At 48.3% G+C, this 14273-nt stretch overlaps 1 protein-coding gene across 3 annotated transcripts in view; it reads left to right on the forward strand.

Annotated features, from left to right (window-relative positions):
- Positions 1–14273, forward strand: part of MDN1 (midasin AAA ATPase 1) — a 2688524-nt gene that overhangs the window by 1993461 nt on the left and 680790 nt on the right. For all 3 annotated transcript variants that reach the window (XM_069606482.1, XM_069606484.1, XM_069606483.1), the window contains exon 68: positions 5080–5174. In XM_069606482.1, coding sequence (XP_069462583.1) covers positions 5080–5174 — 95 coding nt within the window. The remainder of the gene's footprint in view (positions 1–5079; positions 5175–14273) is intronic.

Here is a 14273-nt window from a genome sequence, read left to right on the forward strand (position 1 = left end):
CCAGGGCATCGTCGACTCTTTAATGCTAAAGGCACAAATGGAAGCGTTTGTAGTCATTGGCTAAGTCGGGGCTGACGCGCGCCTCCATCAAAGGGCATCTGACGGCCATCTCCCGCTACACGAGATCTCCGGGACGGTCTTCTCTTTGGTCACACCGTCTAGTCAAGTAGTTCATCAAAGGACTGTTCTGATGGTTCCCGCCGTTGAAGGCGTCTGTGGGAACTCAATGTGGTGCTGACTAGGCTCCTGGGGTGTTGGGGAGAATTTCCCAAACCTAGTGAGTCCCCCAGCAGCTTTGCTGGATCTTTGGGGTTTATTTATTTCTCCTGCTAAGAGTGAGACTCTTTTCTCCCACTCTTAGACATGATTTGAGATATCCTTTGACTTTGTAATGTGTTCTATAGGCTATGGGGTCTTTTACTCCATAGGGTTTCATGTATTTTTGGTAAGTGTGTTACACAGCACCCTCAGTGCTGTAACACAGAGGTGTCAGTGACCCCCAAACATAGACTCCATACCCTGGGACTGACTACTGTCTCCCAGGGCATGTAAAGTCACCATTGACTTTACTAGTCTTAAATTGTGAACAGAACCAGTACAAACCATCATATTGTGGAAGTACTGGTAGGGGTAATTAGATTGCCCCTGGGTCTGTTTTTTGAGGGGGCACTGTGCAGACGCCCCTCGTCGAGTTTCTGGCTGGTGGCAGTGGTTACCATGCGAAATATTCCACTGGAATATTTCCTATGGGATTTTCCCATTCATTTTAAACGCACCACTTTTTTGGTGCAATGTTAAAGATACCGCCGGGTTATTTATTCCCCGGTTGGGTCTTTTTGCCAGGACTCGGTTTTAAAATGGCGTTTGTGTTCGCCTCTGTAACTCCAACCCAAGTCGAGCCCTTTGTTCCACTTTTTTGGCAGGCTTCTGCACAGAAGCCTCCAAAAGTGGTGCCACTCTGCCTGGGTCTGCAGGATGTGTGGGAGGGGGGTTTAGGCACCCTGGACTGAATTGCCTCGCCAACTCAAGTCGCACTCTTGTGTGATTGGCCCAGTGGTGAGCCGCCCGGCTCACCACTTAGCATGTTTGAGTGACAGCTAGGACTGATGAATGGGGGTTTTCTGCATAAAAGCAGGGCTTTGGGGACTGGAACTTCGGATTCTTTGGTCCTGTGGCGACTTCTGAAGAGGGAGAAGCTGAGCCGACCTCAGACGACGACACCACCGGTGGAGCCCTGCTGAACCGTCTCACCACTTCCCAACAACAGAGAAGATCTTTATCCCAGAGAGTCTTCTTCCTCTGAACTGGTGGGGATAACCAGTTCGCCCTCTTTTTCGTCTTCCTGGATCGTCTCGTGGTCGAATCTCCCATGCCAAGCACCCCGGCGGCCGGATAGCCACGCTTCACCACTACCGCAAATAAAAGGGTAGTACCTTTACTCCTCGGCTGGTTTCTTCCCTGGCAGTGCAACGACCTCCAGCTTTCCTCCACGTCGAGATCTTCTCTTCCCCTGGATAAAGCACCGACTTGCACCCGCTGCCAGGAACAACTGCCCCCGCTGGAGCTTTCTCACCATTTCAGGTACTGTGTCCCGCCTGGTCTCCCTTGCAACAGACTGTTCAAGGTGTCCCGTAAATTCTTGACTCTCTATCCTGGGGTGACTTGGGACCTGCTAACTAACTTTTCCTGAACTGATCCAACCCTTTTTGAACTATCTGCAAAGACTTTTTAAAGTACTATTCAACTGTGTGATTTCCGTCTTGCTCCCTCCAAGAGTGGGCCTGGCTAATGACTTTCTTGTTCCTCAGTAGACTCTGCCTTTTCTGACTTGCTCTGGTTCTCTTAAAGTGTTGGTAATGTGTATTTTCCTAATTCTGCCTTTTTCCCTCCCTTTATAACTAACTTATTGGAGTGCCATCTTAGGTTAAGCGCTCACCTCTGTCTGCAAATAAGTGGTGTTTTAAATAAGACTTGTTCAATAAGTAATCAGGGATGTATATATATTAATAGTGACTGTGTTTGAACTTGCTGCCATATTAGTGTTAGTGTATTTTACAAAGTGTGTTTTTAAATAAATAATTATATACTTTTATACCCAAGCTCTGGTCAGTGTTTGCTTGTGCTACTGTATTTTGGTATCTATCTTGTATACTCTATATACTGTCTAACTCTTCTTGAAAGAAGTCTGGCTGCTCAGCCACAGCTACCAGGTAAATCTGGGTGGTACAGACTGCTACCAATTGGGTTTATTGCCAACACCTGTAGTCCTAAGCCTTTTGCAGTGGTCCCTAAGGGAACTGCACATGTTTCTGCCTAACATGGGGCACCCTTTGAGCCTACACATCAAGCTCCTCTCGTTCCTTTTTTGGAAGACCGCTTTTATCATGGCCATCACCTCTGCCAGGAGAGTGGGTGAGAGAGCGGCCCTATTTGACTTTCCACGAGACGAGGGTGGTTCTGCGGAGGCACCCCTCCTTCATGCCAAGGTTCCATCAGAATTTCATCGCAACAAATCCTTGGTGTTGCCTGTGTTTTCTCCAGCTCCTTTGTCGCTGGCCGAAAGGACATTGCACTCGCTGGATGTGGCTTGTGCGTTAAGTTTTATGTGGCCCGCACAAAGAGTTTTCAGAAGACTTCTCTGCTTTTTGTGACCTTGGTTGCTGTGAACCATGGGAAGGCCTTATCCAAGCCTTACATCTCCCGGTGGCTCTCTGGCTGCATCACTCATTGTCATCGGTTGGCAAACCGACCGCTGGTTGGTCATCCGAAAGCCCTTTCTACCAGAGCGATCGCTGTGATCATATCTAGTGTGCCGCTGCTGGACATCTGCAGGGTTGCTATGTGGACATCTACGCACACCTTCACAAAATTCTACTGCATCAACAGGGATTCCAGGGAGGAGTCCAGTGTCGGCTAAGCAGTGCTACGCAACCTGTTCGCTTGAAGGTGAGCCTGGTGAAGAGGTAAGACTAATTGCTTCTGTTGAACCTTGCCACCTCCCGTGGTTGTGTATGTACGTACTACTATTTATTCTTTATTCTTGATCTGTGAATCCATGCCAGACCCATGCTGGAGAACAACAGTTAAAGGTAAGTAACTTGTTCCTAACCCGCCATTCTAGCAGAATGGTCCCCCTTCTGTACATTACTGAGGCTAAATTATTAGCCTGCGAGTAATAAGATTAAAAGTCACTAAGGTAAAACCACTGCCACCAGCCATTCAAGTAAACTTGAAATTGTAATAAAAATGTTACAGGTAAATAAGCAAGGGTATACATTGTATCCTTCCAGCACTCCACATAAGGTGGGTTGTGCTAGCTCACTATATGAAATATAAAGTGGGGTAGAAACCCCCTCTTAACCTGTGTGAACAGTATTTCACCCAAGTACCTTAAAGAGAAATTAACGGGGAAGCCCACAGGGACAATCCAGCCTAAACCCAAAAGTTATAGGAAATTCTACTCCAACCATACACTATGGAGAGATATAAACAGGTCACCCATAAAAAGAGTAAAAGACTAGGTGAAAGAGGAAAAAAGATTCCCACTCACCTAGGGACAAGGAGAAATAATCCCCAAGTCCAAGCAAAAGGTTCTGGGGTTGACACAGGTCAGGAAGATTTATCACAAATATGAAAGTCTTCCTAACATTGTATATTAAGTGAAGCTAATGGTGATTTTATATATTTGTATAATTCAGTGGTGTGTGTGATACTACCTGCTAGTTTCATTTTTCAGTGTTCTAATGGCCTAAAAGCTGTATTTTTCATAACTGTCCAAGTTGAATTATTGTGTGCCATTCTGTGTGTACACATTGAGGGTCAATGGCTACACTCACTCTGAGACTAGGACTCGATTTCTCTCCACACTACCTTGATTGGGATTTGGCTAACCTCTGAGCTCCTTGTTAACCATAACTAGGGTGGCCTGCTAAAATCTGCCCACCAGGCCTGAAGTCCATCCTTACAATCCACCTCCCCATAAACAGTGAGCACAAGCAAGGAAAATAATGCAGAGGACTTTACTTTCCTCCCAAAAATTAAGTCCAGAAGCAGACAATACCAAAAGATAATGTCCCATTGAAGTCAATCGGGAGAAAGTAAAAAGAAAATAATTACACAATTTGAGCGATGGGTCACTGTGAGAAATCTATAAGTAACCTTTCTTATTAATGTATGCAGACCTGGCCCTAATAATGCCAATGATCCTCTGGTGAACACAAACTAGATGAACCCATGGCTACTTTAGAAACTTTCCTTAAGCCATTCTTTGCCCTGGGGCGCCCATGCTTTATTCATTTAGCTTTTGGGAGCAAGGTGGCCTCCTTTTTGGGATGGTTGGCTCAGTTACTGTCCTTGGTCTGCATTAGCCATGGACATTTTGCTATAAGTGAACGTTTGTATAAAACATTCTTTTCTTCCCTTGGTAAAAGAACATTTACAAAAGGATCATATTTCAATATTTTTGTGAATTAAACCATCTTTAGTTCAACCCCAACACACGCAGGTATTTCCAGTATCCTGTGGAAAGTAAAGCACATACGTGCAGAATTTACTCGGCGGCACCATAACATTTTGGGTGAGCAGCTAGCATGTGGAAGTGGTCTAAATTCCTTCCCTGTAATGCTCTGTGAAAATCCTGATTTTGGCTAGACGTGACAACCAGTTTGTAGTAGCACTGCTTCTGATGCCTCGTGGTCTGATGGATAGGACTGCCAGCAATATGCAGTTCACAATCACTGAGGAGGCTGGCGTGCTTTGTGCAGATCAAGGTCATTGCCTTCCAATTTGATGAACCTTAAAGTGATTCATAAGACTGCGTCACTCACATAAGGTTGAACATCATCATGAGGTGACCACACTTAACAAGTCTTAATCTCATTCTGGAGCTTAAGGTCAGTGAACTTTGAAGGACTCCATTGCTTGTTTTATTGATGCATAGTGGTTACATGATGTATTATGTTTTGCTGAAGTGCTCCAAATCTTCATTTTGTGGGGTTTCCGAACACACAAAGCATTTGTATCTGAGAAAGAAAGTTTGAAACGGAAAACGGGTCCATGGAATTTTGTTTTCTCTATTAGGACTGGGAAGAAAATGCCAGCAGGGATCTATCTTTGCGAAAACATCTTGATGCAGTCACCCAGTTAATAATTCAGTGGCGGAAACTAGAGCTGAAGTAAGTATCTCGCTTCTGCTTGTTGGATTGTATCTCATGGTTACATGGTGTTTCTGGGCCTCTGTATATTGTCAAGAGACGCTGGAGCCTGGTTTAACAAGGATCAAGACTTGGCGGTAGGTTATGTGGTGGGCATTGTCTTTGAAATGTGTAGTGCTTTAATCTTGTACATAATGTAGAGTTGTGAATCAAGCTTTCTGTATTTGAACTCTTGGAGAATTATTTGTAGATGGAAACCGAACACTGAGCAATTAACACACAAATTCACACTTTTCAGTTTCATCTTTAGGATGCAAGGTAGGCAAAGAAAATTCAGGGTTACTGCTTGTGGGCATACCCTTTGCTTTCTCATGGGGTTTGGTTTGGGAGCACAGGGAAGACAGTTCTATTTTGTTCGGGGATTTCAAACTGTTTCTTCCAGCCATATGAACTCTGTTAGGATTAAGAAACTGGAATCATGTATGCCTACTTCATTTTTTCAATTTTACTTTTTGAGGCTACAAATGTGTGTGGCAATGTTGTCTGGTTTGTACTATAGAAATTCTGCTGTCCTGCTATTTTTGTTAAGAGCTTCGCCGCCAATGCTCTCGCCATCCTGTCTCGCTACGACCGGGAGCTCTGGTACAGGCTCGGGCCAATTTTGGAATTTCTGCAAACAAGAAGGCTGAAGCCCTGGCTTTGTTCTAGGAGGGCGAGCGGGCCTCTTTCCACGTTATTACTGTGGCGCTGGACAAAGCGGACTCTGGATTCCACCAGATGGGTAATGGGGTGGCCCTCCGACGCTATGGTTTGTTGAAGGCCACAAACTTCAGGGCAGATGTGCAGTCTGAGGTGGTGGACATGCCCTTTGATGGAGAGAGCTTGTTTGGCAAGTCAGTGGACGAGACTCTCTAAGGAATTAAACCGATATGAAGACAGCACGCTCGCTGGGGACACTGCAGCAAAGGAGATCAGCGTCCTTTTGATCCTCAAGAGAGAAGTTCCAACAGGTCCTCCAAGGGGTATACTCCCACTCATTGTCAGCCCTCCCACTGCATGACCCAGGAAGCTTACCGAGGCCGCAGGCTTTCGGCAGCTTTGGCCAGCGTTGGCGCCCGCAGGCACCTAAGCAGGTCTGAACTGGCTGTGGACCTGGGCCCTCACTTTCGCACCGCAGTGGGAGGCCGGCTAGGAAACTTTGTCGACCGGTGGAAGTCCATTGCCATGGACACATGATTTATGGACATTCTTCATCAAGGGCACACTTTGGAATTCCAAAACAGGTTCCCTTGAGATCCTCCTGTGGCGCATCAAGAACTGCACATGGCTCAACTGCTGCAGGAGTTTCAAGCCATGTTAAAAAACAAGGTGATGCAGCCAGTCCCTCAGACTCCAGGCTCCGGAGTATACTCCAGATAGTTTATGGTATGGAAAAAGTCATGAGAGTGGCAGCCGATGCTAGACTTAATACGCCTCAATAAGTATTTGAAGTCCCAGAAGTTCAGGATGATCAAGATGCAGGAAGTGCTCGACTGGCTGGAGGAAGGGGATTCCCTGGCGACTTTGGGCCTGGAGGATGCCTACTTTAACATCCCCATTCACCTAAGATATCAGAAGTTCCTGTTTGTGGTCCAGGGACAGCACTATCAGTTTGAGGCTACCCTTCGGCCTGAAATCAGTGCCAACGGTGTTCACGAAGTGCTTAGCCCTGGTGGCAGCCCATCAATGCCTCAAGGGCATCCACATCTGCCCTTATCTGGATGACTGGCTCATTTGCTCCCGCACTGGTGAACCTGCACACGGCATAGACCATAAGCCTTTTGACAGAACTCAGATTCGCCTTCAATTATCCGAAGTCCTGCTAGGATCCATCGCAGAACGCTCTGTCTCAACACTGTTGCATGTCTGACTACTCCCTCAGAGGAGAGGGTGAAGGCCATCCTGGGGAAAGTGCAACGCCTGTCGGCACAATCCTCTATGATCCATCAAGTCGCTGTTGGGCATGATGTCCTCCTTCATTCACCCTGTCTCCTTTTGCAGGCTCCAAATGAGGTCTCTTCAAGAGTTTCTGGACACACGGTGGCTGCCGGTCACAAGCACTTAGATGGACAAGATCGCCCTCACCCAAGAGTTCCAGCAAGCTGTACGGTTGGTGGTAAGTGCGCCCACATCTCGCGCAAGAGCTTCCTTTCGGACACCACTGTATCAGGCCACGGTCAATACGGATGCTTCCTTGGAAGGGTGGGTAGCCCACACCAGACAGTCGTACGGCAGAGGTCTCTGGCTACCAGACGAAAAAGACCCCCACATCAACGTCCTGGAGCTCAGCGTAGTATTCTGTGCCCTCAAATCATTTCAACCTCATTTGCGGTGGAAGATGGTGCAGATCTTTACAGACAGCACCACCGCCATGTTCTGCACCCGGAAGCAGGGCGGGATGCTCTCCCTTGTGCTCTCCCTGGAAGCCCAGACCCAGTGGCACTGGCCCATTAGATGGGAGATATTCCCTGTTCCCTTCCACCTGATGGGCACCAAGAACACTGTTAGGGAAGATTTCACTTACTGCTAATCTACCTCTATATTTGTGGACCCCCTCAAACCTTTTGCTTTTGTTTTAGCCTCCTGTCCTGACTTTTGGCATTCGGGCGCAGCCTTTAGCTGCACTCCACTGGGCTTTCGATCATTGTTATGGGGAAACTGATATTTCCTTCAGACTGTTATTACTGAGAAACGTTGTTTCTCTTAGTCTTATGACTTTGTTGCCACTTTTGGAAACTTATTTCATTGTGCAAACTACATTACAGTACCGTACAATGTGGTTCTTCCATTTTCAGGCCCTATTCATCCACTAAGGATGTTTTGGTAACTGGACAATGTGCCTAGGAGTAGACTGGTGACAGCAACAGCTTTTTCATGTATTTGTAGGATCTTTTACTAAGCCATATCACGCTTGCTACGTGTGGCTCATGACTGTGGCTAGTGTCTGGCATGGCCGTACCACAAGGTCTTTTGTCTACTCCTTCGGCCATTTTGCCCGTTGGCCTTCCTTGTGGTCTTTGTGACCCGGTGAGTACTTATTTGGGCATGCATCCACCTGCGAAAGATGCTGCTTTTCACAGGCTAATGCATGTCATGTGTGTAGGTACCCAGGAAGTGGACTTGGACTGTCTGGTGCCAATCCACACTACTGGTGCCAGGATGTCTGGTGTGCACGAGGTCATGAGTCTCGGCCGTCCCTGAATGGACTGCTGGCGTGCATGAGTGGGTCAGATCTCTTCATTGGCCAGCTGGGTGCACGCACTCACTGAACTTGTGGATATGAGTCTTCCTGAACGCAGACCCGCGGATCAATAACAAGTCAGCATCTACCTGTACCCAGAGCCAAGTATCCAGAAGAGTCGAGCCGACCCAAGGACTATCTGAAACCTCGGATTAGGTTAGTACTGTTAAGCAGAATCCTGTGCATTGCCCTTAGGGACCACTACACACAATTAAGACTACAAGTGGTAATACAAGTTCACCTTTGGTACAAGCCTGTACTACTATGTTAAAGTGGTAGCAGTAGCAGAGCAGCCAGACTTATCTCAAGAGCAAATGAGCAGTAGTAGAGATTACCCAAAGGACAACAATTACTGTGACTCAAGCAAACACTGACTCAAGGTTTTTGGTTAAAAAGTAAAAGTACATTTATTTTAAACCATCTGTTCACAAAACACTTCACTTCTATTAAATTAAAACCACACGTAAAATATAGTACACACCAATTATCTTTGTGTAGACCAACTCAAGGTAGGTACCTTAAGATTTGACAGACCGGTGTTATGAAACAGCGTTACCGGGAATACATATGCAATCCCTTTTCGACAGTAATGCCAGTTCAGTCTTACTAAAGCTACGCATACCCGCGGGAAGAAATGTAACTAGAGTTAAAACACACTTAGCACCTGAGTTAACAAAAGAGAGTTGGGGGCAAAAATCATAGGCAATACTTTTGTCAAGGCAGACGGAATCAGAGAAGACTTTCCGACAGGAAGATGAAAAGTCAATAGGCCTGCGCCAGTGTCAAGTGGAACCGGATTCCTGTTGTCAAGGATCACACAGTCAGATAGTTCAAGATTCAAGGTTGCCAGGAGCACTTGGATATTGTCACAAGAGGAATCAGAAGTTATAAGAGGGAAGGAAGATAAGGAAAGGCCTTTGGTGAGGAGAAAAGGGATTCACCCTAGTTCCTCAAGGTCGGAAACAGTACCTTATTCAAGTGAAGAAGAGATGGTGCCACGGCAGTTGTTCCTGGTAGTTCATGCAGACTCACGGTTCCTGTGCCTTCAGTTGTGGGGACAAGGACGACGACGTCTGGAGCGATCTGCACTACCCAGGGATGAGGCCAGCAAAAGCAACAGTGAATAAAAGGTGCGCTCCTTTAAAACAGGAGAGGCTCTTCAGATGGCTATCTGGACCACTACAGAGGTGTGCAGCGATTTCAACCAAGAAGAGGATCCTCTGCCTGTGGAAGATGAGCTGGTTAATCCCACCAAGCTCAAAGTATGAAGACTCCAGACTGGATCTTCTCTTGTCGTCGAAGGGTAGATAGCTCAGGACTTGCTAGTTGCAGCAGCCGTTTTCTTCTCTGCTTCTATTCGGTTCCTTGCAGTTCCAGTGGCGACTTTGACTTCCAGCCCAAGAGTCCTGCCTTTTTATGTGAAAATCCCCCATTCACACAGCCTGGCTGTCAAGTCCAGGCAGGCTCAAGAAGACAGTCCCGCACTCTGCCCCCAATGCTTGAGGTCCAAGCCTTCACCTGACTCTGTGGTCTCAGCCGCTGCCAGCAAACGCTCTGCGAACCAGTCGCCCTCGTCCATGGTACCCCCAGACCAGGAGGGGAAGAAGCTGGACGCTATGGGGAAGAGGATAATCTATAATGCTGGCAGCACCATTAAGGCCGCTAATCCCAGGCCATTTTGTCCTGCTATGACCGTGAGCTCTGATATAAACTGGGCGCTATTCTGGACTTCCTACCTGACAAGAAGAAGGTAGAAGCTCTTTCGCTGTTCCAGGAGGGGGAAGTGGCCTCCACCATGCCATCACAGTGGCGTGGACATCGCGGACACTGGTTTCAGTCAGATGGGAAACTGAATGTCTCTTCGTCGACAGGGACAGGGAAACCCACCTACTTCAGGCCGGACGTTGAATATAAGGTGTTGGACATGCCATTTGATGGAGAAAATGTTTGACAAGACATTCGACAAGTCTCTACAAATCATCAAGACTGACACAGCACGTTGGCTGGGCACCCTGCAGCAACGTCAGTCATCTTTTCGTTCTGCGAGGGCAGGCTCGGACTGGCCTACAGGGCAATAGCCCCATGGCCGAACCAAAAATGCTAGTGTGGGCCACTTTTTTTTAGTTGATGTGGGCCACTTTTTTTTAGTTGATGTGGGCCACTTTTTTTTAGTCGATGTGGGCCACTTTTATGAGTTGCTTCACCATGCGGCTAGTAGCTTTTCCAGTGTTGCTGAGTAAATATTCTTTAAAATGCACAATTTGCATCACATTTTTTTTCTTTGAATAAACTTTTATTGCCATTTTCCAACAACTGTGTAACAAACATCCTTACATCTCCTCCTCCAAAAACCCAAACTCCTTGCCCACAATCCCTTCTTGTCCCTCTTGCCCACCCCCCTTGCCTGAATGCAGCAGGTCCTCATTGCGTCCACATAGTTAAAACTTTGGGTCACCCCCTGTTTCTTGAAAGGCTGTTTCCGTGCCTACAGGTCCACCTTGCTTCTGCACTTCTCATTCTACCAGACCTGCTGGCTGTCCACATAGGCAAATAATGAGTCTATTTTGTGGCCACAACCTGAGTCGCTGAGTTGATCATAAAACTCCCCCTTGGGTACTATTCAAACAGTGTCACAAAAGGAATGAATTGCTGTTTGCAACTGAGGGCCACTTTTTCATTGGGGCCCGAGACGCATTTTATGCCTCGGTCCGGCCTTGCTCAAGGGGAAAACTTGGCAGGTCCTCCAAGGGTTACACCACCCCTAATCTGCATTCCCTTCCCGCTCAACGACGCAAGAGGCGTATGGTGCCGCCTGCAGGGAAGGGCACCGAAAACCGGCCGTCGACTTGAGGCCCCCCCACTTGTGGCTTCCAGTGGGATGCCGGCTGGCAAGGTTTTCAGCGCGTGGAAAACCACCACTGACAATGGGTGCTGGACGCTCTCGGATGGGGGCACACCTTGTAGTTCGAACGCAGGTGTCCTCGCAATCCCCCTGTAGCTAGATAAGAACAGCATATGGCACAGCTGCTGCAGTAGGTCCATGCCATGTTAAAAAAGGCAGCTATAGAACCTGTTACACAGCATCTCCGGGGTGTACTCCAGATATTTTATGGTTGGAAAGAAGTCCGGATGGTGGAGTTTATCCTGGACCTAAGACACCTCAACAAGTAGTTGAAGTTCCAGAAGTTCAGGATGGTCACGTTGCAGCACATGCTCGGCCAACTGGAGGAAGGCGACTTCTGGCGTTGCTGAAACTGGAGGACACCTACTTCCACATCCATCGCAAGCACCACAAGTTCCTGCTGTTCATAATCCAGGGGCGACACAATCAGTTAAGGAGCTGCCCTTTGGCCTGAAATCGGCCCTGACGGTGTTCACAAAGTGCTTGGCGCCTTTGGTGGCGCATCTTCATCTCGAGGGCAGTCCCGTCTACCCTTAATTGGACGATTGGCTAGTTTGATCCTGCTCCGATGCTTTGGTGATCCAGTACATGGCAAGGACCGTGCACCTGCGGACTGATCTGGGATTCTCCATAAATTATCCAAATTCCAGCTTGGAGCCCTCGCAGAAAGCTCTGTTTCAGGCAGCCCGACTCAACACAGTGACTTGTCTGGCATCTCCCTTGTAAAAGAGGGTGATAGCCATCCTAGGAGGGTGCAGTGCCTGTCGTCAGCACGGTCGACTTCTGTGCGAGCTGTGAAGTCTCTGTTGGGCATGATGTCCTCCTGCATCAACCTCGTCCTCCTTTTCAGGCTACAGATGAGGCCTCTCCAGGAGTTCCTGGATGCAAGGTGGCAGGTCTCGGGATCCTAGACGGACAAGCTCGCCCTCGACCAGGAGTTCCAACGAGCAATACAGTAGTGGGACATGCGCTCTCATCTCATGTAAGGGCCAAGTTGCTCCTTAGCAGAAGACGGTCACCACAGACGCTTCTCTGGAAGGATGGGGAGCTCATACTGGACAGTTGCATGACCGCGCCCTCTGGCTGCCAGAAGAAAAGACACTTCACATCAACGTCCTGGAGCTCTGGGCCGTCTTCTAGGCCCTCAAGTCCTTCATGCCATCGCTGAGGGGCAAGGGGGTCAGGATCTTCACGGACAACGCCACCACCATGTTCTACATCTGGAAGCAGGGCGGGACGTGCTCTACATGGAGACCCAGGATCTGTGGCACTGGGCCATTCGTCTGGACATGTTGCTTGTCCCTTTTCACCTGGCAGGAACCAAGAACACCATTGCAGGCTCGCTTAGCAGGGAGCTACGCTCCTGCCATGGGTGGGAGCTTTGCCAGGACCAGGTGATCTTCTATTCCACAAATGGTGTCAACCCCATATCTACCTTTTTGCGACAGCGATGAATTCCAAGTATCAGAAGTTTGCCAGCAGGTTACCGCAGCAGAGGAGCATGGAGGCAGGGGGAATGCATTCTCGTTCCTGTGGGAGGAGTGACTTTTCCTGTACGCTTTTCTCCAGCATGGGGTCTGGCATGGATTCACATGCTCATGAAAATTCCCTGTCGTCAGGCTGGGAATCCTTGGTAAAAAGAAACAGTTTCACTTTCACTTATAAACTATATTTCGAAGGGATTGTGTCCTCTGACGTATTCCTTATCTTTGATAATACATTTCCAGCTTGCTGGCCTCGGATATTTTTTCTGTAGAGGGCGCTGCGCGTCTACATCCGCCGAGTCGATGTCCCTCGACGGCCACCGTATCGGCGCTGACTCACCATGCCCATAAATAGCCACACGCTGCATCCGTTGCTCAGTTCCGTTTTTCCGCGCTTCATGGGGCCTCGGAACGTCGTTGCTCAGTTCAGTCAGGATAACTCTATATCTACTCGAATAATACCTACTTGTTATCGATGGCATCTTCATCGGAACCGATGACGCCGCGATCCGGCTTCAAGAAATGTCGAGACTGCGGTAAAAAAAATGTCGATAACGGATCCACACAGGATCTCCTTGTGGTGCTTGGGAGCCGAGCACCATTATTCGGAGTATGAGGACTGCATGTCCATGACGGCGAAAGCCTTGAAGGAGCGCAAGGGGAAGCTCGAGAGAGGTAAGTCGGTCAAAACCTCCTCGAAGGTTTCTTCGGCTGAGTCGAGGAACTCGTCTCCTCGCCGTCGAACATTCCCATTCTAGATCTCGAAGTAGCTCCCACCATTCGTCAAGATCAAGACACTCAAAAAAGAGACGTCAAAGATCCCCTTCCTCGTCGTCTTCTGTTTCCCCAGAAAGGGTCTCCTGTCCCACAAAATGCAGCTCTCAGGCTGAGTGGGAGGAATTCAGAAAGAAAATGTTAAGCGTCTTCGAGAACGCGGCCTCGATTGCCTCGAAGACAGCTGAGGGTGATACTCCGGGTGAAAAACCCAAAAAATCAAAACGCTTTGAGTCGCAGCACCCGGCGAAACATTCCACCCGAGAGCACCACGAGCCATCAGGTAAGAAGGCACCATCTTCGACGCCGTCGTCGAAGATTCCTTCGACGCATGGATCGGCGCCATCGACGCCGTTGTCGAAGGGTTCCTCGACGCATCAGATGAAAGAGAAGACCAAGGCTACTCCACAGCCAACGGTAATTCCAAGGGCCTCCGGCACGACGCCGAGACTGTTGTGATGTCCTCGAGTAGGATCCCGATCCTCTCGAGTTCTTCGAGACCCCTTCCAGTTTTTTCGACGCCGTTCTCGGCGCCTTCGAAGCCTGTCACATCGACGTCGACGACATCGACGTTTTCTCGCCCAATAATGACAAGTTTGGCTCCTTCTGCCTTAGAGATGGGTTTTACACCATTTCAGAGGTCAGAATACCCTGGACTATCTTCAATTTATGAAGAGGGG

The sequence above is a fragment of the Ambystoma mexicanum genome, chromosome 4p, assembly GCF_040938575.1.
Source record: "Ambystoma mexicanum isolate Mex_15411 chromosome 4p, UKY_AmexF1_1, whole genome shotgun sequence".
Taxonomy (NCBI): domain Eukaryota; kingdom Metazoa; phylum Chordata; class Amphibia; order Caudata; family Ambystomatidae; genus Ambystoma; species Ambystoma mexicanum.